This window comes from Neoarius graeffei, chromosome 9 (assembly GCF_027579695.1).
Source record: "Neoarius graeffei isolate fNeoGra1 chromosome 9, fNeoGra1.pri, whole genome shotgun sequence".
NCBI classification, from domain to species: domain Eukaryota; kingdom Metazoa; phylum Chordata; class Actinopteri; order Siluriformes; family Ariidae; genus Neoarius; species Neoarius graeffei.
In genome coordinates this window covers 40,117,534-40,141,612 of record NC_083577.1, presented here as the reverse complement: position 1 = coordinate 40,141,612, position 24,079 = coordinate 40,117,534, and the positions used below count along the sequence as shown (strand labels likewise).

General features: G+C 42.1%; 1 protein-coding gene across 5 annotated transcripts in view; it reads right to left on the bottom strand.

Annotated features, from left to right (window-relative positions):
- fhip1b (FHF complex subunit HOOK interacting protein 1B) overlaps window positions 1-24,079 on the bottom strand; it is a 105,748-nt gene that overhangs the window by 12,168 nt on the left and 69,501 nt on the right. For 4 of the 5 annotated variants that reach the window (XR_009655351.1, XM_060929473.1, XM_060929474.1 and 1 more), the window contains 8 exons: window positions 18,749-19,212; window positions 13,543-13,678; window positions 12,973-13,235; window positions 10,481-10,711; window positions 4,763-5,008; window positions 2,918-3,085; window positions 2,657-2,736; window positions 2,395-2,564 (listed from right to left, as the gene is read on the bottom strand). Coding sequence is in view for 4 of the 5 variants with exons in the window: in XM_060929473.1 (XP_060785456.1) it covers window positions 2,395-2,564; window positions 2,657-2,736; window positions 2,918-3,085; window positions 4,763-5,008; window positions 10,481-10,711; window positions 12,973-13,235; window positions 13,543-13,678; window positions 18,749-18,877 (1,423 nt within the window). In the remaining variant the exon portion in view is untranslated. The remainder of the gene's footprint in view (window positions 1-2,394; window positions 2,565-2,656; window positions 2,737-2,917; window positions 3,086-4,762; window positions 5,009-10,480; window positions 10,712-12,972; window positions 13,236-13,542; window positions 13,679-18,748; window positions 19,213-24,079) is intronic. The other variant, XM_060929475.1, reaches the window with a different exon arrangement.

Sequence of the window (24,079 nt, the reverse complement as noted above, 5' to 3'; positions counted from 1 at the left end):
TCGTGAAAAAGAGCTGATGTTTCAGACTCATTTACATGATAGTGACACCAAGTGTGCAAAACCACACACACATTTTATTTTACATTTATATATCCGTCTCAGAAACTGCTCTCTCATTTGGGACATTATGGTCAAAAAATTTTTCTAATTCTACTTTTTTTTTTTTTTGCATTTACCTAACACTCAATGTTTCTTTTGTCATGTTTAATAAGAATAAAGATAGTATCTTGCTTTATCTGGCCTCCACTGTGGAAAATTTTTGATTACAATTCAAATGCTTTTCTAAAATTGATTTACATATAAAATAACATCATGAAGAATTAAAGCCCCTCCTTCACAGAGGAGTGAAAATATTGAATAAATTTCCTCTTTTTGATTGCTTGGGTTAAAAATGCCAAGTTACGATGACTGAATTGATTATTCACTTAAATATGAATAATATGGTACATTTTGGGTATTTGATATGGCGAAATAGGACACGATGGAAAAATCAAGAACACACCGGAAAGATGAGAATAACGGCGGTGGTAAAAGAACAGCGACTGTACCGGCTGAAGGTCGCGCGGGTCTCTGCTGCGGCGCGCGAGCAACGGGACATCACTACCGCACCGGACGGAGCGCGAGGCGGGGGCGGGGCAAAATGACTGGCCGTAGATTCTATCAAAAGTTCGATCTAAATTGACCGTGGTTGCAAAATATTGGCCAAAAATACGCAAATATTATGAAATATGAAAGTAAGATGAAAAAAAAAAAATTCTATTGCCTTATACTGCAAGACTAAAACAAAAAACTGTCAAAACTCCCCTTTTCAGTAATAACGTCCGAACAGATCACCCGCGTAACAGAAAGACCGCAAATGGAAGCACGATCAACTTCTAACTGTTGGAGTGGAAAATTCCATTCTACACATGCAAATTGTTAATGCGTGTCCTTCCCCGCACACAAATAACACGCTACGGTAAAAAATAGACCACAACTCATTTTATAGCTCAGAAATTCATACAAGACCAGCTACCATCGTAACATGTTCTGTAAGAAACATATTCTATACCTAACTTTCAGCTTTCGTTTTAAAAAACAAAATCGCAGATTTATAACTAAATGTTTATATGGCGTAGTGATTTTAAGTTACTACTTTTGGTGAGGTAGTGACCTTGACCCTGAGGCTTTCCGTTTAGATCAAAACACACGATCGTATTGGTTTTGGGTCTGCGGAAAATGGAGTTACGACGGTGATCAAATATTTTGCATGATGTTTTATTACGGTTATGATTATTCTGTGAGCGCGCCAATCCTTAGGTGTATAAAGTTACAACGTAAAATACAATTAGTGATAACTGTAGACTTTTCAGTGGACTACAACCTTTTTAAGGGAATGCGATGGAGTCAACCATTTATCATGTCACAGATCAAGCCGCCGTTTTTCCACAAATTTGCAGAATTTTTGCCAAATTCTGAATAGAGTATTCACATCAAAGATTTAGTTTTATCTGTATTATTTCTTTCATCGTTTTTTTTCCCCCAAATTAAAACCAACATCACCATTCAAAACTGTATAGTTTATTGACTGAGCATATTTAGTGGGGCACCCCCACAGTACCCAGTTTCTGAGACAGACCCAGAGTGAGTGTGTTTGTTTCAAAAAACTTTGATATTTGAAATGTAAATATCCCAGAAACTACATAGTCTAGGCAAATGAAACTGAACAGGCTTAATGTTGAGCAATATAAAAGATTTATTCCTCAAAATTTGAATGAGAAATTCAAGAGGTATGTGGATTCCATGAACGATTTCACAAATTTTCAATACACGCCGCCTGAGAGAGAGACACACACACACACACACACACACACACACACACCCTTCCTCTGAACTTTTTGTGCCATGTCCAAATCTGCATTGCAGTTGGTGCATTTTTAGAGAATTCTCATAAATGCATGCTGCACGGTTTTATCCGACTGTGTTCAAGCGTACTCTAACGCACGCACCGCCTTTTCTTTTCCAGTGGATGGCATTTCTATACCTAAAAAGATTTTTTTAAAAATAAATAAATAAAAATTTTGACTGTTTCCACACGCGCTGTTAAAATTTGAGGTCAGTTGAACGAGAATTGTTAAAACGTTATTAGATCATGAAATTATAAAATCTTTTGAAACACCCTGTACGTAATAAATAAATAAAAGTGGTTCAACTTTTATTTCTAAAATATCTAGCAAGCCAATTTAAAAAAAAAAAAAAAAAAGAGGGCAGCAAAAATGGACTGCAAGCTGTAGTTTGGACCCCGCTGCAGTGTATACCCTGAATATACTGCTGGCAGCCAACATTTGTAGAATAATTTTGGCTCTAGTTCCGAACCCTACTTTTGATTAGGTCTTGTTTAGCACATGCGCTTACCTTTGCCCCAGAAAGCAGGTTCCTCCTCCTTTTCATTACAGGCTGCTGTGGTGATTTGGCAGCATTCTGGGATGAGAGACAGGAACTTATCGGCTGATTTGCCGTAGAGGTCGATCTCTCTGACTGCACGACGCTGACTCAGCATCACATGAGTGCAAGGCAGCAAATACCTAAACGTGAAACAGCAAATTAATGACTACCACTGCGCTGAAAGCATCTTCAGGATCGAAGAGGAATGTAGGTAATTGCATATGACACACACCTGAGAACGAGCTGAAGCATGAGGTCTTCACAGTTGAGGGAGAGTAAAGTCTTGAAGAGACTGAGAGAGACCATGCACAGCTACAGAGAGACAGAAGGAAAGAAAGTTACGACACACCGATACCCGACTTTATAACTACATGTAGGCAATGCTGGTTCCAGCGCTAACTGGACAGTTATACAGGAAATAGATACAGAGTTCCTCTCCCAGTGGAAAATAAGCCAGACAGATTTGCCAGACTTCCCAGTGGCCCAGACCTACCCGTGAGTTGCTGCTGATGCGCGTCAGCAGTGTATCGAGGATTGTGTCATTGTCATGACGATGCAGCAGTATGAAGCGAAGAAAGGACTTGAGGAGGGACTTCTCTGTGACACTACGCAGAAAAAGATCCAGATACGCTGTACTTGCTATCATTTCATCCACAGATGACTGGATTGAATCAGGACAAAGAGAGGAAAACAGAATGATAAGATCTTCATCGCAATGGCAGTCAGTGACTGGTGCTATCCCAATCCCCTCAGGAACAGACACATCACATACAGTACGTATATAGACAATGTACAATGTCAATTCTTAAAGGAGATACGCAGAACCTTTATTTTTAAATACATTTCTGAGTGGATAGTATCTCCACTGTTGACTCTTGTATGCAGCAGAAATGGGAATTAAAAAATATATTTGAGAGTTAAAATCAATCGCAAAGTTGGCATTCGAGTTACCCTGCTGAGCCAGCCAGCCCTGAGTGCATGACATCACAACGGTAACCGGTTTTAAGGCCGAGGCCTTTCACAGCTGTAGACCAAAGTCATATAAATAAAAATTTACGGCGAAAGTAAGAAATACTGTTACCGACTTGCTCAACTAAGACTGATTTGACTTCACTGGTTGTGGGTTGACTCTCATTAAAACAGGATGGGTGTTATAACTTATGCAACATGCATGTACATGCATGCATTTTCACTGATAAAAGGCTAATTAAATAATCAGATGAACTGAGACAATCACATTCTGAAGCAAATTAAATAATCTTACACCGGTAACTTAAACACACAATACAAGTTACATGTATTAATCTAAATGCAGGTAAGCAATGTGTTTTTTTTTTTTTATCCAAATGAGAATCGGAGCTTACCCGTCTGTGTTCTCGCTTCTTGAAGGCCGAGCTTGTGGCCAATTGTTTTGAAACATTCTGACTTTCAGTTATTCATTCAGTTCTCCGTTCATTTGCTTCTTCCACGCAAGGGCGCAATGGCAGCAATATCCAGTTTAGATATCAGACGGCTGTTCCACTCATTCTCCATTCTCTCCATACTGAGTACTCCGCCATTACTGCTCGGCTCAGGCAATTACTAAAACCCAGGACGGAACGGGACGTCACCGGTTTTAGCAACAACCGCGGGGAGGTCGCTGCCCGAGCGATATGTCCTGTTCCGTCCTTGGTTTTAGCAACAACCCTCGGCTCACAGTCCAAAACAACTGGTGAAACTGAACTTACTTTCCTTTTAAAAAATAAATACAATAAATACTTTCCTTTTCTTGTAGTTTTCTTTAATTGTAGGTACTGCACCCTCTTTCAATACGGGCTTATAGCCAACGCTCCTCAACAGATCAGAGGTCTCGTACGAGTCTTCAGTAAAATGTGCAGAGCAGAGGAGAGACCACTTCATAGGCACCCAATGTGCCCGTGAACTTCTCGCAAAACACATCCAAATCGTTGCAGTTTGAACATTCTTGGGCCATAAATGCAACGTAAATCCACCTTCTGTCGTGTTGCTGGCACATCTACGTGGCATGGCGATAAATTAGCTCAGGATGGAGGATCGGAGTTGCAGTCAGCTCTGTGTTTTAGTATAGCGGAAATGGCGATGAGACCGATAGACTTCCTGCTGTGACGTCAAGGTCATTCACTCAGACCGCTACCTATATGAATCACTTTAATTGTAAAAATTACTATATTAGATTTATTGTTAATGCTTAAAACTATCCCTGCGCCATTCTTGAGGTCTCAAGGCATTTATAAACAAAAAAGTGAGGCCATGGTTCTGCGTATATGCTTTAAGCAGTGCATTTTCAGTAAGGTGTTCAGTACTAAGAACTTTGTCTCACCTTGTGCAGGGCAGGACCCATGACTGGTACCAGAAAGCCATTGTGGAGGTAGTCAATTAGCTGGCAGCGGACGAGTGGGTGTGCCACCTGTACCACGGCGTTACAGAACTCTAAACTGTTCATGAAGAGGACCAGAGAGGACACACCCATCCAGTCCTCCCTCCGCAGAGCATGCCAGTCATCACCACGCACCTCAATCTTCCGTGGCAGGGAGGAATAGAGTGCACTCAGGCCCGTTGCTAGTACCTAGGGCACGGAGTTGTAAATTAAACTTCTCAATTCAACCAGTTTGTAGTCTTGCTACAGAGACTGGAGTACAGTGATGCCACAGAGACTGGTGTGTATCATGATCAAACGAGCCTCTCTCAATGCAAACTTTGTTTTAATATTGCCATTAAATTATCCCCCCTCCCATAAGTAGATTAGATTGCAATGGTTGCCTTCTACTATCCAAAAACATGCAGGTAAGCAGACTGGCTATGCCAAATTTCACCTAGGTGTAAATCAGTGTGTGCGCATGATGGCCTGCAACGAATTGGTGTCCCATTCAGGATTATTGCTCTTGCCTTGTGCCCAGTGCCATATTAAGCCAATGCGGTGCCCCTGGGCACTATACCTCAAGTGCCCCCCCACCACCACCCTGCGCGCACGCGTTCAGTAACCTCCTGCACACACTCACAAACATATCCTCCTCCCTGGGGTCTCCCTCGCTCCCATCTTCCTCAAGGGGATCCTTGTCGTCGCCGACCCCTCGATTAACACTAGCATCTCCCCGGCTAGTGCTAGCAGGGCCATCTCCCTCACTAGCATCGCTGATTTCACTAGCTTCGGCTTCAGCGCTGGTAGTGACAGCAGTTGTCGATGTTTTTATAAAAAAACGATCCAACACTGGAACATTTTTAATTGCAGCTACACGCCTGGAGTCGGGGCGGTAGTGGTTAGCGCTGCCGCCTCACAGCAAGAAGGTCCGGGTTCGAGCCCCGTGGCCGACAAGGGCCTTTCTGTGCGGAGTTTGCATGTTCTCCCCGTGTCCGCGTGGGTTTCCTCCGGGTGCTCCGGTTTCCCCCACAGTCCAAAGACATGCAGGTTAGGTTAACTGGTGACTCTAAATTGACCATAGGTGTGAATGTGAGTGTGAATGGTTGTCTGTGTCTATGTGTCAGCCCTTCTACCGTGGTTTTTAAAAAATTGATACATTTCACCGTAGGTGGACTGGCTCAACTGACAGGTTGAGGAAAGGGGGGGTTAATGGTCACATAGGCCACTCTTGCTCAGAATTATGATTATTGTTGTTCTTATGAAATTAGTGTTCATAATGAATTATATATGACTATTTAACAATGTCAAGTGTATAGCCATTTTAAGTGTACAAACATTCACGAAAAATATTTTTAAAGTTTGTCATGTGGTGCCCCCCCACTGGCTGAGAGTGGTTAGTGCCCCTGGGCACTGTGCCGCAGGCCTATATAGTTAATCCGGCCTTGCTTGTGCCCAGTGCTGCTAGGATAGGCTCTGGATCCACCATAACCCTGAAGATGAAGACTGGATTTCAAATATAGAGGTGGGCAAAGTATTTTCAAGTGTCAACTTAGGATCATAAATCAGGCTGAGATAATGTAGAGATGACTTCTAAATGTTGTTTGGCCTTTATCAAAAAAATAAAGGCTCTGATTATTAAACAGAGTGACTGCTTCTGAATAGCCTGTTAGTCTGTGAATAAAAGACTGCCATTTAGAAAAATGGTCATATTTCTGATGTCATTTATTACAAATTATATTTAAATAAATAGCAGGTATTTTTACATAATCTTTGTGTCCTTCAGTGACATCAAAAAAGGAATCTTTAAAAACCGTTTTCTCCTTTTTCAGTGTTGGAGTAGAGATACAGCACATCTAAAATAAAATCTGTTTTTGCTATACGCTGAAGACTTTTGGGTTTGAGATCAAAAGATGAATATATGATGGTAGATCAGAAATTCAGCTTTCGTTTCCTGAGACCTGCATCTAGATGCGTTTAAAAAAATTATAATACATGTGGCACCTTTTGGAGGACAACCCAGGGCTTGAAATTAACTTTTTTTCTTTGTCCCCCCAGTGGTCCCGAATTCTGTGTTGTATTGTCCCGAATGGAAGCAATAGTGTCCCCATTTTTTTCCTCTCTGAAATAACCAGTGGTTAATATTATCATATGAAGTTACTATTATATTTGTAACTATGCGATTTTGAAACCTTTATCATTTTTACAGTAAGTCACAAAACACAAGTGACATGTCCTATACATCATCTACTTCAAAATTACAGTTATTGCATTTTCAGTTTATTAAACTTTGGCGATCTCACTGTATGAATAGATACCCGTTTATTTAAAGGGGCCAACTAGCTCATTCAGAAAATGTTTCAACTCCCTACATCTGCAGTACACTTTAGTTGAAAATAAGACCCCTTTTATGTTCATTTCATCTACTTATACCTTGAATATCTGTTGCCACTTATAAGGCCAACTTATAATTTTCACCATTACCGTTATCCATTTTTATGAACTTTCCGTTATCCATTACCGTTATCCATTTTTATGAACTTTTGCTGCCGTTTCATGGGTGCAAATGTTAGCAACATCAGCATAGTGGCAGGTCCGAGCCTAGTTGTGCTGCTGACTGACTAAACTTTCTGAACTAGAAAGACACCAAGAAAACTCACTTATTCTGTTGAATGGTATCTTCCGTCAAGATCATCCACATCATTCCTGTTGTATTTTATAACGTGTCTAACAGTGTTCATTAAGTTCATTCAGTTGCTAGCGTTGCCTGCAGACCAGGCGATGACACTTTGGATCCTGAAGGTCCCGGAGACGTTATGTCTGGGCTTTCAGTTTCTTCCCCGCGGTTGGTCCGCTTCAACCACTTAAGCATTTTTGTTCTGGCAAGAGTCGGCGCGGCGTGTGCGGTAGCAATTCCATTCCAAGTCCATATAATGCGGACTCCGGCCGAAGATTCTAGAACAGAATGCGCTGCTCTGTAGCCTACGGATGCAGGTGCATCGAAAGTGTAGCTACTATGTATTTTTCGCTGTTAATGTTTTAAAATTAAAATTGACAAATTAGGTGAATGTCTACGTACGTGTTACGGCTTTGTAAATAATATTAATGTAGAACTTTTTTTCTAGATCTATTTTTTTCCATTGTCCCGGGATTGTCCCAGATATGATAATTTTGTGTCCCGATGACATTTTTTATGGTCCCCGGGACACCGTTAGTTTCGAGCGCTGGGACAACCATCCAATTTTTAGTTGAGCCAAAGTCTAGGAACAGATAGTTTTAAAGTAAATAATTTTCCTGTAATAGCTGCAACGGCTTCATGCATCCTTATTTTGTGATGCTTTTCCAGGCTTATATAGCAGTTTCTTTCAGCTGTTTATTTTGGGGATTTCTCACCTCAGGATACACTTCAGGCAGTGAAACACATGCTCAATGGGGTTAAAGTCTGATGACTGACTTGGCCAGTGTAGAACCTTCCGCTTTATCCCTTAATGAAGTCCTTTGTTTCTGTAGACTTCTGAATTCATTCTGGAGCTTGTATGTTTTGGGTCATGCTCAGATCCTTTCTTTCCCAACACTTTGGTACAGGTTAATCTTGGTTCCAGATCTTTTGTGGCTCATCTCTATATTTCTTTGTGAAGTCCACACTGGCCATCCAAATTTTACTGCTTATGCAGTGTTTTCCCCAGAAAAAAATTAAAGCCCTAAATTCTGGCATGATAATACACAGACAATTGAGCGCCAACAGTGCGAAATGAAACTAGGGGGGTTCGGGGGCATGCCCCCTGGAAAATTTTTTTTGAAAATAGATGCTCTCGGGTGCATTTTCAGGGTCTGAGAGGTTTTAGATCCATGATTATAGGATAGATTTTAACAGTGTTTCAATGATTTCTGACCTAAATAGTATTAATGTACACACATTTGAAATTTCACCTTAAAGTTCAACATGCAAGTTAAACTGTTTTGTTATAGATTACTGAGGTATATGATAGATTGAAAACCTATGGGGATCCCTTAATTATCTATGATCAAGTAGTGTTGTAACAAAAATGTGTGTGAAAATATGAACAGTGGTTTGCTCCATCTTATGCAATCCAACGAAGAGAATCGATCAATCATGACCTTCTGTTGATCACAAAGGGATCTGAACCTACGAACTGCCACCTTAAAATAAGTTGCTGTATTACTATAACTAATGATTTAGAATGTTTGATGCAATTACCATAATATATGTATAACTAAGATACACTGAAAAGAAAAGTAAGGCAACTGCATATTATAAAGTTTAAATTTTTGCACTTTATTAAATGGGCTAGATTAAGATTAAAACATTTAAAGGAAAAGAAAACTTAATTCATACATTTAAGTTTGCAGAAAGATTATGTACTTATAAACACGTTCATGAATGATAATAGACGAGGTCAAACTTTTGTGATTTAAAATCAGTCGGCTTTGTCCGTCTGGTGGGGGACGACATCGCCAGCCAATGAGATCGCTTATAATGAATCAGAAACTTCCAGGATGTCTGACGTTTTCTTTCGATATTTTTATTGGACGGTTTGAACACGTGATCTTGACATAACCAACAGATTAGTTTGTTTACATCATACCACGCGGACATATTACTTTGACAGAATCAACACAAACATTGGAGAAAAGGCCGCTTGTTTGACACAAATATCAATCAATATGTAAATGGATCTGTTATTTGCTCTCCTATGCATCTAGTTACTTGTGGGTAGGAAATTTAACACATTTGTATAAATCTAAGCGTATTGGATTTTAACTAAAGCGACTAAGCGTATCGGCAGGCAGAGCAAGCATATCGGGCCCGATACACAAAACGCTTTGGGGAAAACCATGTAATGAGTGGTTTACATCTTGTGGTATGACTTCTATATTTCTATTTTCAAGGTCTTTAAATGGTGGATTGTGAAACCTTCACCCATGCCCTGTGGAGGTTGTTGAAGTCACTGACTTCTTGTTTGTGGGTTTTTCTTCACAGCTCTCACAATGTTTCTCATCAACTACTGGCATCTTTGGCCAACCTGTTCAATGTGGGGTTTTTATTGGGTACATCAGTAGTTTCTTTCATTTTCAAGCAATTCCAATTTTCCCTCTTTTCTCAGCTTCAAAATGGCTTGCTTTTCTCCAATAGACAGCTCTCTGGTCTTCATGTTGGTTTATCCTTTTTTTTTTTTTTTTTTTTAAACAACAAATGCAGTCTTCACAGGTGAAAACTGTGGCCCAAACCAAGAGCAGACATTCAGCACTATTGATAATCTGAACAATTAAGTCAACAGGTCACACCTGGGCAACAACACGCACCCATTAGTTGCGTGTTCCAATATTTCTGATCAGCTGAAAAATGGGTGGGTTCAAACAAAAGGCACCATTTCCAAGTTGTTTAACACATCTAGATGTAACATCTGAAATTCTATCATCTTGTTCATCTTTTGATCTCAAACCCAAAAAAAGAACAGGTCTTGCCATTCCAATACTTTCAGAGGGGACTGAATTTCACTAAGTGAATGGTTTTCTCAGGTTGCTACACATTTCCTATAGTGAAGAAAATAAAGTTGGCCATGAAAAAGCGTTATAAATCAGATAATCATGATACCACTCTCCCTCCACACACTTTTTTCCCCCCTAGACACTCCTGCACATACACGCCCACACACCTACCGGACAGAAGTAGGAGTTCTCAGTGATGTAGCGGGCCACAGCGTGGTTGCTGGCCGAGGTAGCCATGACCAGAAGCAAGGCATCGCGAGCTTGCTGTCCCAGAGCTCCATCTCGATGGATAAACGGTACCAGCAGAGAGAAGATCAGCAGATTTGTGGGACCCTGCTGTATTGTACCACACCTGAACAACAGCTCCAACACAGCAGGCTGCCTCGCCATGGACACACAAACCTCAAGACACACATACGCAAGAATTTACTTGAAGCAATCCCAAACAAATGGATCAAACAGAGGAGAAACTGAGCTAGACTATCTATCTGTAACCTTAATAAAAAGGCTGGACTCAAACTAATTTGCATTCTTAGTAACCCAAAGGATGTCTTGATTCATGTTTTCACTGCTTAACAACAAATGTCCTATGGACCAATGCTATTTGTTCACTTTACAACACCACAGTTATTACACGTGCATTAAGGTTTATCACAATATTAGGTCAATAATATTTGCAAAATCACAGGTGGTGTGGAAGAGTGTAAATTATTTCACTTTGAAACTAAATGGTTAAAATAACGGACAGAATTTCTGCAACAAATATATTTAATAATGTTATTTTAAATACAAAAATGTGTGTTGCTCCACTATAAACCCTTTTCAGTCACGTGACCTTCGTAAACGCGACCACCATTTTGGACATGTAGTGGACTTCGGCTCGAATCAGTTTGAATGTGAGGAAGGCGACAAACAAAAAACATAAAAGAAAAAGGAGCGAGATGCAGAAAACACTTTCACTATCCAGCGACGTAGGGCATTTACAGGGCGAGCAGAGGGAGAGGTATTTGCAAAAACTGAGGTTAGCAGGCTTAGAGAACGACGTTTACCTGCTTCCACCAGGATTGTTCACTGACGTACGCTCTGGCTTGCTCCCCCTCAAATTAAGCAGCGCGCATCCGGCTTCCGGAGCGCGCTGCTTAATTTGAGGGGGAGCAAGCCGGAGCGTGGTCCGGAACCTCGGCCGGAGCACTCCGGGAGCAAGCCGGAGCGCGCTGCTTAATTTGAGGGGGAGCAAGCCGGAGCGCGCTCCGGAACCTCGGCCGGAGCACTCCGGGAGCAAGCCGGAGCGCGCTGCTTAATTTGAGGGGGAGCAAGCCGGAGCGCGCTGCTTAATTTGAGGGGGAGCAAGCCGGAGCGCGCTGCTTAATTTGAGGGGGAGCAAGCCGGAGCGCGCTGCTTAATTTGAGGGGGAGCAAGCCGGAGCGCGCTCCAGAACCTCGGCCGGAGCACTCCGGGAGCAAGCCAGAGCGCGCTGCTTAATTTGAGGGGGAGCAAGGCGGAGCGCGGTCCGGAACCTCGGCCGGAGCGCGCTGCTTAATTTGAGGGGGAGCAAGCCGGAGCACGCTCCGGAACCTCGGCCGGAGCACTCCGGGAGCAAGCCGGAGCGCGCTGCTTAATTTGAGGGGGAGCAAGCCGGAGCGCGCTCCGGAACCTCGGCCGGAGCACTCCGGGAGCAAGCCGGAGCGCGCTGCTTAATTTGAGGGGGAGCAAGCCGGAGCGCGCTCCGGAACCTCGGCCGGAGCACTCCGGGAGCAAGCCGGAGCGCGCTGCTTAATTTGAGGGGGAGCAAGCCGGAGCGCGCTCCGGAACCTCGGACGTTGGCTCCGGCAGCTATTTACACTGGATCCGGTGTAAATAGCTGCCAGATCATAATTACAGTAAACTAGTAAATACAGTAAAGGAAAAACTCGAGACTGAAAGGTTTTAACAGTCATCCAAATGACTGAACGTAAACATTGCTACAGTAACATATGTTGTTGACATTAGCTAGTCAACAATAGCTACTACAGAAGAACAAAGAGGTTACAATGGGTTATTTTAACCTATTTGGTTACACACTCGCCGCCACAGAATGTTAACAGCAATGTAATGCCTTTTCTGGCTAATTTTATTCGTCTTACCTCCAACAAAGTGGTCACTGCACAAGTGTTGGTATGCCGAGGGCTGCCAATCTTTCCTGTTAATGGCCGCTATCCATCTTCTCCGTCGGGATCCGATAAAATGATAAACCTTGCCTTGTTTGTTGATGGTTACTACATCCAGGTGTACAACAATATAGTGGCATGATGGAAGTCTTGCTGAAAGTAAAAACTTTCTTTGCTGCCGTTCCTCAATGTTGGCTGTGGTAAACTACTGGTAGTACATGTCCAAAATGGCGGCCGCGTTTGTCGTGACGTCACGTGAAAAGGGTCCATAGTAAAATATAGTCAAAGTAATTCATGGGGGTGGGGTGGGGGTGGGGGGAGAGCACACTTTACTCAACACTACTACGAAGTGTTATGGTATTTTGTTTTCTATGAAGACACCAGACATCGGAAATTTACGGTTTTATCTGACAATGCTAGTAGAAAGCAGTAGGACAGGTTTCACATTAAATTTGCTAAGTGTATCTTTAATTAACATAATTTTTCATTTGAGGTTCTAAACCCACACATACACACCTGGTTGAGCAGCAGTACGAGGCTGGCCTCCAGGTTCGGGGGACAGCCGAGCTGAGGGTCTACACAGGCTCCCAGCAAGATGAGCAGTGGCTGAAGCACGGCACTGTTCTGGAGTAAGGGCTGATGGGATTGGCCAATCAGCATTTCAAACAGCTTCAGCAGAGCTGTCTGGCTGTCAGGGTCCAGACCACGGCGCACATGCCACTGTACCAGTCGCTCCAGGATGTTCTCGGACACCACCAGCTCCAGAATGGGGCCTAAAGCTGAGGAGTAGATGTAATAATAGCAACAAGGTTATTGGGCTTGAGTTTAATTCACAGTTTACACAGTTCCTGTTAACACTTTTTATCAGTTAGTTATTGCACATTTCCTGTTTTTTTAAATGCTTTTTTTCTTGACCAAAGCTAATGTACATAAATCTTCAGAGGAGATGTTTCCAATGATGAAACATGCAACTTGTTCTTTAGCACCTACTCAGCTGAGTTCACAGTATAAAATACTTCACATATTACTGATGTGCTTGAATGCCTACACAGGGCATTTGGCAAGTTAAAGTGGGTGATTTTGAACCTGGTGGCTCACTGTCGCCCCCTGCTGGTTTTTCCTCTGCCAGTAGACACAGCATTTGATCAGTGTGATTCCTCACTGCTGTCAAATCATCAGCTCCCCCAGCCACAGAGTCCCTCTGCTCCAATACCCACGACACCTGTAAATGTGGATGAGAAAAACAGCGGCACTTTTGAATGCCTCAGGAATGTCTAGAATAAATATTTATCCCTTTGAAACAGCGTCCTCCCCCATAGGATTAACACAGCATCCATGACACACACTAACAATTCTGCATTTCTTTGCATAGTCAGGTAAAATTTACAAGCGACACAGCTATTGCACAAGAAAGGCATCAAAGTTATTTAAGTATCAAGATGTAAGAACATGAGGACATGAAAATGTTGTACGTTATTAACCACCCTTAGAACACAGAAAGAGCACAAACACTTTTACATACAACCCCAATTCCAAAAAGTTGGGACAAAGTACAAATTGTAAATAAAAACGGAATGCAATAATTTGCAAAATCTCAGAAACTGATATTGTATTCACAACAGAACATAGACAACATATCAAATGTCGAAAGTGCGACATTTTGAAATTTCATGATATCTCAAAAAAGTTGGGACGGGGGCAATAAGAGGCTGGAAAAGTTAAAGGTACAAAAAAGGAACAGCTGGAGGACCAAATTGCAACTCATTAGGTCAATTGGCAATAGGTCATTAACATGACTGGGTATAAAAAGAGCATCTTGGAGTGGCAGCGGCTCTCAGAAGTAAAGATGGGAAGAGGATCACCAATCCCCCTAATTCTGTGCCGACAAATAGTGGAGCAATATCAGAAAGGAGTTCGACATTGTAAAATTGCAAAGAGTTTGAACATATCATCTACAGTGCATAATATCATCAAAAGATTCAAAGAATCTGGAAGAATCTCTGTGTGTAAGGGTCAAGGCCGGAAAACCATACTGGTGCCCGTGATCTTCGGGCCCTTAGACGGCACTGCATCACATACAGGCATGCTTCTGTATTGGAAATCACAAAATGGGCTCAGGAATATTTCCAGAGAACATTATCTGTGAACACAATTCACCGTGCCATCTGCCGTTGCCAGCTAAAACTCTATAGTTCAAAGAAGAAGCCGTATCTAAACATGATCCAGAAGCGCAGACGTCTTCTCTGGGCTAAGGCTCATTTAAAATGGACTGTGGCAAAGTGGAAAACTGTTCTGTGGTCAGACGAATCAAAATTTGAAGTTCTTTATGGAAATCAGGGACGCCGTGTCATTCGGACTAAAGAGGAGAAGGACGACCCAAGTTGTTATCAGCGCTCAGTTCAGAAGCCTGCATCTCTGATGGTATGGGGTTGCATTAGTGCGTGTGGCATGGGCAGCTTACACATCTGGAAAGACACCATCAATGCTGAAAGGTATATCCAGGTTCTAGAGCAACATATGCTCCCATCCAGACGACGTCTCTTTCAGGGAAGACCTTGCATTTTCCAACATGACAATGCCAAACCACATACTGCATCAATTACAGCATCATGGCTGCGTAGAAGAAGGGTCCGGGTACTGAACTGGCCAGCCTGCAGTCCAGATCTTTCACCCATAGAAAACATTTAGCGCATCATAAAACGGAAGGTACGACAAAAAAGACCTAAGACAGTTGAGCAACTAGAATCCTATATTAGACAAGAATGGGTTAACATTCCTCTCCCTAAACTTGAGCAACTTGTCTCCTCAGTCCCCAGACGTTTACAGACTGTTGTAAAGAGAAAAGGGGATGTCTCACAGTGGTAAACATGGCCTTGTCCCAACTTTGAGATGTGTTGTTATCATGAAATTTAAAAATCACCTAATTTTTCTCTTTAAATGATACATTTTCTCAGTTTAAACATTTGATATGTCCTCTATGTTCTATTCTGAATAAAATATGGAATTTTGAAACTTCCACATCATTGCATTCCGTTTTTATTTACAATTTGTACTTTGTCCCAACTTTTTTGGAATCGGGGTTGTACTATCATGGTGACCAGGTAATGCACGCAACAGAGTCGGGTGTTTCCCAGCTCAGTTCTCACAGAAGCCCAGATGCTTGACATTTTTAGACCGTCTCAGCTCCCAACACAGTTGAACCAAACACAGATGAAATGTCTGGCAAAGCCATGCTTCGAAGAACAGGATATGGTCCTGGATCGACATGCTTTTGTTGTTCCTGGAACATTTTTAACTAACCACTGCCATCTGATGTAAGCAGTGTGTGCCTCCTACTTCTCCAAATGGCTTTAATAACTTTAAAGAGTTTTCCGTCATCTACAAACTGAAATGCCAAGGCACACAACAGATGCAGTTTGAAAGCTAAGTAGTGAACCTGAACAGAATTTCAACCGGCTTCAGGTGAGAGGAGAGACGTCCTATTTGAGAAAAATCACATCTGTGGTTATTTTGATGGAAAAGAGGAAAAATGTGGTTTGTCTGGGTGGCTAGTAGGAAAAAAAAAAAGTGATAAAAGACATGGTCAGGACCACATGTATAGCAACTAGTGCTGTCAAGCGATTAAAATATATTCAGCAAAAATAAAAACTTGACACTCATTTTTCAAATAGTGTTTAGAAACTTTTCTTGAAAGAGTTCTTGTTGTGATTATGGTTAAATGCATTGTCAAGGGCATTACGTCACACATTCATTCTACTGGTCGGGCCTACGTAGCACGTGCGAGAGCACTGCACGCTAAAATCACGTTTCCACGTGACACAAGTGACGTGACCTATTGATACACGTGCAATTGATCTCACGGTAGCAGAGTAGAGTATCATCTCAGAAAAACAAGGTTTTATGGTTAATTATTCGTTAATTTGCAATGCCACAACTGTCAAACATTCAGCGTGAACGTGCCATTGGCATGCTGAATACGGGAACATCCGTCACTGACGTTGCGAGGGTTATGGGATGCAGTCGACAGACCATCCATAATCTCCAGACACGTCTCCATCAAACTGGCACCACAGCCGACCGTAAGGAACCCTCCACAGAACTTGCAGGAGCTTGGTGCCATGTTGGTACAAATATGGCGGCGCATTCCCCAAGCTGTGTTCAGACGCATCATCCAATCCATGAGGAGACGTTGTATCGCAGTTGTGAACGCCCATGGAGGACACACCCGATATTGACATGATTTCATCAAGTTGTGACTCACAGTTTTTGGTCATGGACATTGTCGTCGCATTTCCGGTAGAACCGATTCCATGACAAACATGATCTGTATGCTATAGCATCTTTAATGACAAGATAATTGAATACAATCGTTATTTCAAACCTATTTTCCAAAATGTTCAAATTATTGACTTTGAAACGAGTGTAAAGTTTTTATTTTTGTTGAGTATATTTAATCGCGATTAATGTCGCGACTGTCATAGTTAACTCGCGATTAATCGCAATTTAATCGCACATTTTTGTCATGAAAAACCATTGTAATTCTCTTATCAGCATAAAAAAGTGAATGGGCTTGCTTTGTACCAATGTTTTTTTTTTTTTTATTGCAGAGCATACCACGTCTCGTCACAGCTAGACCCCAAAGCCATTTGTTTTCAGGATAATGGCTGGCTGATGAAATTATTGGCTGGCTAGCTGACTCAGCCAAAACCTTAATGGCTGCTGCAGCCACCAAAATGTTTATGGCTACAAATGGCTGATACTGGACGTCACTGTGTGGCATATATCCGGGCGAACGGATCAAACAAATGGGGGGAATAAATAGCAAATTACCACAGGTCCCCTGGTCTCTTACTTCATTGTAAATATAAATCTAGCAAGATTGTAGTTCAATGCTAATAATAAGCTAATCTGGATTGTTCGAGGAAGGCATCTAGCTATCTACTCTCACTAGCAATGACCAGTGAAGGACTGGCAGCTATCTTACTATGATGAAAGTAGAGTGGTGGAGTACTTTTTTTTTTTTTATCAATCTCGAAGTATGTGATACAAACAAACAAACAAAAAATCCCTTTACACTTTCCCTCAGCAGCGGCAAAGAATGCAGCCATCTCGTCGATATCGGAGTCGATTGATGCTCTGGGTGGGTTCCCGGGTTCCCCAGTGTATCGTGGTAACGGTGTGAGGGGCGGGAAGCCAGACAGGTAGTCACAACGGCAAGCTTGTGGTGGCTCTCTGTGCTGTGATATCAATTCTAAATCTCTACAGTGTATGCCTATACGTCTCTATTGTGTTACTACTAGTGTGTACAGTTGATCATGTTTGTGTCACTTTTCTTGTAGCTCATGATGTGGATAAACCCATTATTTGATGTACACAATTCTTAGTGGCTCAGCCAAATTTTATTAGATAGCGGCTCAAATTGGCTTACAAAATTATTGGCTGGCGGCGGCTCAAATTCTAAATGGCGGTTTTAGCGGCGCCTGGCGGCAGCTTCGGGGTCTAGTCACAGCCACTGACATCCATAACTTCCATATTAGATGAGAAAACCAAGGGATGAAAAATAAAGTGCATATCACTGTGAAAATAAAATGTTTTATTTTACTCAGTTTCTTTTGAAGAGAAGTATTTGCCATAAAAGAAGAAAAAAACAGATAAAAATAAAAACATTCATCATACGTTCAAAAACGTTCATCATAGTGTGGCACTGTATTCTCTAATTCTCACTGCTTATAACTCTACACCTACCCGGTGGAGATGAGCTGGGAAACTGAAGACTGAAGGAACAGTATTGAAAAGTATTTTTCCAGTCTCACCTGTGAAAGGTAATCCCATGTGATCTTGTTTGGATGGTAAACCTGTTGGTACAGTTAAACGCAGCCACTTTGCCCCATCCAATATGGCGGCGAGGATGTTTATATGTCTATGCCTTTCTCCATCACTCACACGTACTCTTATTGAAGCAGCGCGCGACAAGCCTCAACGGGTGACTCGCAGGGCCAAATTAGAATTTGCGTTAACGGCGCTATTTTTTTAAATCGCGTTAAATTGAGATTGCGTTAACGCGTTATCATCGCGTTAACTTTGACAGCACTAATAGCAACACATGTCATTTTTACACTAAGAATATACAGTCAGACTCTCCCGACAATTCACAGTCTAGCCCTAAACCAGGCTCTTACACACACCCTGTGTTAGGGAGTCTTCATTAGCCAGATATTTTGTAGTAAATACACAAGTGAGCAGGAATTGTGACCAGAAACGACAGTTGTATGTGTTTGTGTACATGTATCACCTGTCTCCAATGGTTCTCAAACACCATCAGGCATGTCTCGGGGTCGGCAGTGCATGGGCTAGATGGGGCAATGTTCCGACTGTTCCGCCCATCTGGACCTCTGGGAGTTATACGACTCAGCCAGCTCATCTTCTCGGCCTAAGGTCAAAATTCTCGAGGTGGGGTTCTTCCAGGACAGAGGGAAAGATCAGAGGAGAGAAAGGGATGGGAAAAGAAGAGGAGAGGAAGGGGAAGAAGAGAGGAGAGGAGAGGGAAAGAGGGGAAGGAAGGGCGCAAGTAATGCAAAACAGCCAAAGACAGGAGTGTGTACAGGTGCACAAGAGAGAATGGGAGGTGAGAGCATAAAAAGGACGGAGTTCCGCTGGTGTCCTCAGTAAGGGTTGTCACGGTAACAGGGCAGTCAGAATGTTGGACTGAGACAGGTCAGCAATGTCATCCAGTCTGTAGCCGACACCACTCCATACCTGCAGGGAGAGAAAGAGTGAGTCAGTGATGTGTGCTGCACACCTGCAATGCAACAAACAGTAAATACAGAACGGAGGAAAAAAAAAAAAAAAAAAAGAGAGAGGGAGGGGAGATGAACACACACCCACACACAATGCACATCTGCTCCCTTTGCTGATCAAAGCTCTTCTGGTGATTTGCATATCTAGATCTCTCAAAGTTACAGTCCTGCCTACAGGAATGTGACTACCCCAAATCTACTGTCGCCAAAATCTTTATCATTTCACTCGGCTTACTCTACCAGGTTCTTCTTTTAACTCCTTGGTCATTTATCATTTACAAAACACTTGGGCGTGACATGAACAACACTAACTCCGGTTGTCTGAATGCAGGGGTTCCCAAACTTTTTTGGCAAATGATCCCACATGACATAAAATTTTCTGGAACCCCAAGCCTTACCCACTCTACCTTTTTACTGTAGATTTAGCCCATGTTTACATTAGACCGTATCAGCGGATCATCAGATTAACGTTTTTAAAACGATTAGTGTGCACACAGCAACACCAATACACGATTTGCGTGCACACAGCAACACCAATACACGGATACGCTCGGCTCCGCAGGCATCCTGCGCTCCAAATCACTCCGCCCTGAACAGCGAGTGCCCTCTGGAGGGTGCGCACTCCGGCCCTGCGCAGCTCACAGAGCACACGAGTGAAGTGAACAAGCAGTGATTCGGGACTGAGCCGCTGTGTGTGTGATCCCAGCGCATATCACTTACCACTTGCAAGTGGAAGGATGGCAAGCCTAAAGACAATCATAACTACACAATGGGCAGTATTTGCATCAGTATTTGCAGTATTTTCATACTTTTATACTCTTTAATGAAAGGTGATACAAGGCGGAAGTCCGCGCCGTTTTTCAGAAGTCGCGTCACATGACCAACACCAGCGAATCAGGAAGGTGGATGTCACAGTGACGTTGTCCAATGAGACGCCAGCTAGAGCTCAGCACAGTGTATCCCAATGTTTACACAGCACCGGAGCTGACACGATCTGGATTGAATACGTGGACCCTGGCGGATTCCCGTTTCCCGGCGGTTTAATGTAAACGGACAGTGCATCCGCGAAGAAAACGAGACAGATACGGTCTAATGTAAACATAGCCTTAGAATACAGGACTACTGCAATCGTCCAATTACATTATACAGCTGTGTTCATAACATACAGTACAAGTCAAAAGTTTGGACACACCTAATTCAATGGGTTTTCTTTATTTTTATTAATTAAAAGACACTTCATGTCTTAAAGTAATGATGGATGTCGTTTCTCTTTACTTAAGCCTAGGTCACAACCGGCCATACGTGCTCCTACGGCCGGTCTACGTGCAAAAAAACGCAAGAAACGCACGGAGGGCGCGCGTGACGTGCTGATTTTCGAGCCGTAGACTGGCCGCAGAGGTTCTTTGTCATGTCAAACAAAGCTTTACGTTTTTTTCAGGTTGCAAGACAAACTTACGGCCAACGTGCGTCTTTCTCCACGAAAAAAAAAAAAATCCAGCGATTTGGGGAAACGCCAAAGATCACACAGCCAAAAAAAAAAAAAATTGTACGTCCGGTTGTGACCTAGGCTTTAGTTGAGTGGTTCTTGACGTAATATGGATTACTACAGTTGTGGAATAGGGCTATTTACTGTATTATTTTTACTATTTGATCTCAAACATATTAAGAAGGCAAGAAATTGCACTAATTAACTTTTGACACGGCACCTGTTAATTGGAAAGCATTCCAGGTGACGACCTCATGAAGCTGGTTAAGATGATAGCGTGCAAAGCGTCATTAAGGTAAACGCTGGCTACTTTGAAGAATCTAAAATGTTTTCTGAAACACTTTTGTTCACCACATAATTCCCATACATGTTATTTCATAATTTTGGAGTCTTCAGTACTGTTCTACAATCAAAATACAGAAAAACTTAAGAATGGAGTAGGGGTGTACAAACTTTTCACTGGGACTGTACTTTACATGTGTGTAACATAATTGACAAAAGAAAAACACAAAAAACAAACTTGAATTGACTTGCCAGTCTGTACTGTTATGACAGAAAAATAATCCATACCAGGGTGGTGTGATGAGGCAAAGGTTTATATATAAATCAAACTGTAAAATATTTTACTTTATGCTCAGTGATGTTAAAACACACTGATGTGCTCCGTCTCTTTGCTGCTGTTCTGATTGCTGCATTAAAAAAAAAAAAATTCCAACCTTACACTGATACACGAAGCAGACCTCTGGGTAGGGCTGAAGGCTACACGAGAGGCTTTTAAACCGTAAGGCTATGCTCACACGACAGCTTTGCTATGAGTTATTGATGAAAATGAGGCGTTTTGGTAGTGATGCCTCCCTGAGCTTCGGTAAGTATTCCCAAACCCATCTGCGAGTATTCGCCGCTTAGTTTGTCAACGAAAACGACGACGCCAAACTTCAAGGCATGCATTAAAATTTTTCATCATGTTTTTGGCCACTCATAAGACAGACACAGCAAAAAAAACAACTCGTGAAGCTTGGAGAACATTCGCACGATTAGTGGTGAGGCTAACAATTTTTCATCGCCATGTATTCACAAACCCAACACGAGCTGTAGCGTGATCGTAGCCTAATACGAAAAATGGTTAATGTTAGTCTGGAATAAAACATGAGTAATCGTACACAAGTATGCGATTTGAGTCACAGCACTAGCTTCTTTAGCGGAGGCAGATGGATGGGGAAACTTGCTTGTTTTTATTGCTAGTGCCATGTGTCAGGATAGTGAAAAGGGTTCAAATACAACCCCTGGCAAAAAGTATGGAATCACCCGTCTTGGATGAGCACTCATTCACACGTTTTATTCTGTAGAACAAACTCAGATCACAAACATGATACAATAATAAAGTCATTCCAAAGTGCACCTTCTTGGCCTTCAGAAACACTAAAAGAAATGAAGAAAAAGCATTGTGGAAGTCAGTAAATGTTACTTTTATAGACCAAGCACAGGGAAAAAAATATGGAATCACTCAATTCTGAGCAAAAAAAATTATGGAATCATGAAAAACAGACAAACAAAACATTCAAAACACATCACTAGTACTTAGTTGCACCACCTCTGGCTTTTATAACGGCTTGCAGTCTCTTAGGCACGGACTTGAGTGACAAACAGTATTCTTCATCAATCTGGTGCCAACTCTCTTTGATTGCAGTTGCCAGATCAGCTTTGCAGGCCGGAGCCTTGTCGTGGACCGTTTTTTTAAATTTCCACCACAAGTTTTCTATTGGGTTGAGATCTGGACTATTTGCAGGCCGTGACATTGACTGGATGCGTCTTTCACCAAGGAATGCTTTCACAGTTTTTGCTCTATGGCACGATGCATTGTCATCTTGGAAAATTATTTCATCATCCCCAAACATCTTTTCAATTGAAGGGATAAGAAAACTGTCCAAAATGTCAATGTAAACCTGTGCATTTATTGAAGAAGTAACCACAGCCACCATCCCAATGCCTTTGCCTGACATGCAGCCCCATATCATCAAGGATTGTGGAAATTTGGATGTTTTCTTCAGGCAGTCCTCTTCATAAATCTCACTGGAACGGCACCAAACAAAAAGTTCCAGCATCATCACCTTGTCCAATGCAGATTCGTGATTCATCACTGAAGATAACTTTCATCCAGTCGTCCACAGTCCATGATTGCTTCTCCTTAGCCCATTGTAGTCTTGTTCTTTTCTGTTTAGGTGTCAATGATGGTTTTCTTTTAGCTTTCCTATATGAAAATCCCATTTCCTTTAGGCGATTTCTCACGGTTCGGTCACATACTTGTACATTGACTCCAGTTTCCTCCCATTTATGCTTCATTTCTTTTGTTGTACTTTTTCGGTTTTCAAGACATATGGCCTTAAGTTTTTTGTCTTGACGCTTTGATCTCTTCCTTGGTCTACCAGTACGCTTGGCTTTAAAGGCTACATCCACACGACAACGGCAACGAGATGTTATTTAAAAATATATCGCCTCCAAATGGGCAACGATCAGTAAAATATCAGGTCCATATGGCAACGCAACGCTTGCTGAAAACGATGCAATACACATGCCACACCTCTAGGGGCGCTGTAAGACTGTCCCTTCGGAGACACCAGAACAATAGAAGTAGTAAGGACGCATGCGCATAAACTATTATGCGCGAGACTTCATATTAGCCACAAAGTCAGAAAAATCTGTTCGTAAAATTACATTATAATGACCAAATACAATGAAAAGTATTTTTCCAGTCTCACCTGTGAAAGGTAATCCCATGTGATCTCGTTTGGACGGCAAACCTGTTGGTACAGTTAAACGCAGCTAATCTTTATTCTCCGCTTTGACCTATCCAATATGGTGGCGAGGATGACGTATGATTCTACGCGGAAGGCGGCGTCTTTAATGGTCCGGAATAAATTGAATGCTACACGTTGATGGATTAATTTGTTGTTTCTCACCTGTGAAAGGTAATCCCATGTAATCTCGTTTGGACGGTAAACCTGTTGGTACAGTTAAACGCAGCACATGAATCTTTATTCTCCGCTTTGACCTATCCAATATGGCGGCGAGGATGACGTATGATTCTACGCGGAAGGTGGCGTCTTTAATGTTCCGGAATAAATTGAATGCTACACGTTGATGGATTAATTTGTTCTTCTACGCCCTTTTTGAGGAATGTATTGTAGGACTTAAACCAACATCTGAAGAGGTGAGATCGCTCCTTTTTTTCCCTATTTTTGCTGGCGGGATTGACTCTGCCCTAAGGGCAGAGTCTCTCTCTCTCTCACGTTGCACCATTACACAATAAATATTCAGTGAAAATATTTTGTAAGCGCGTTTC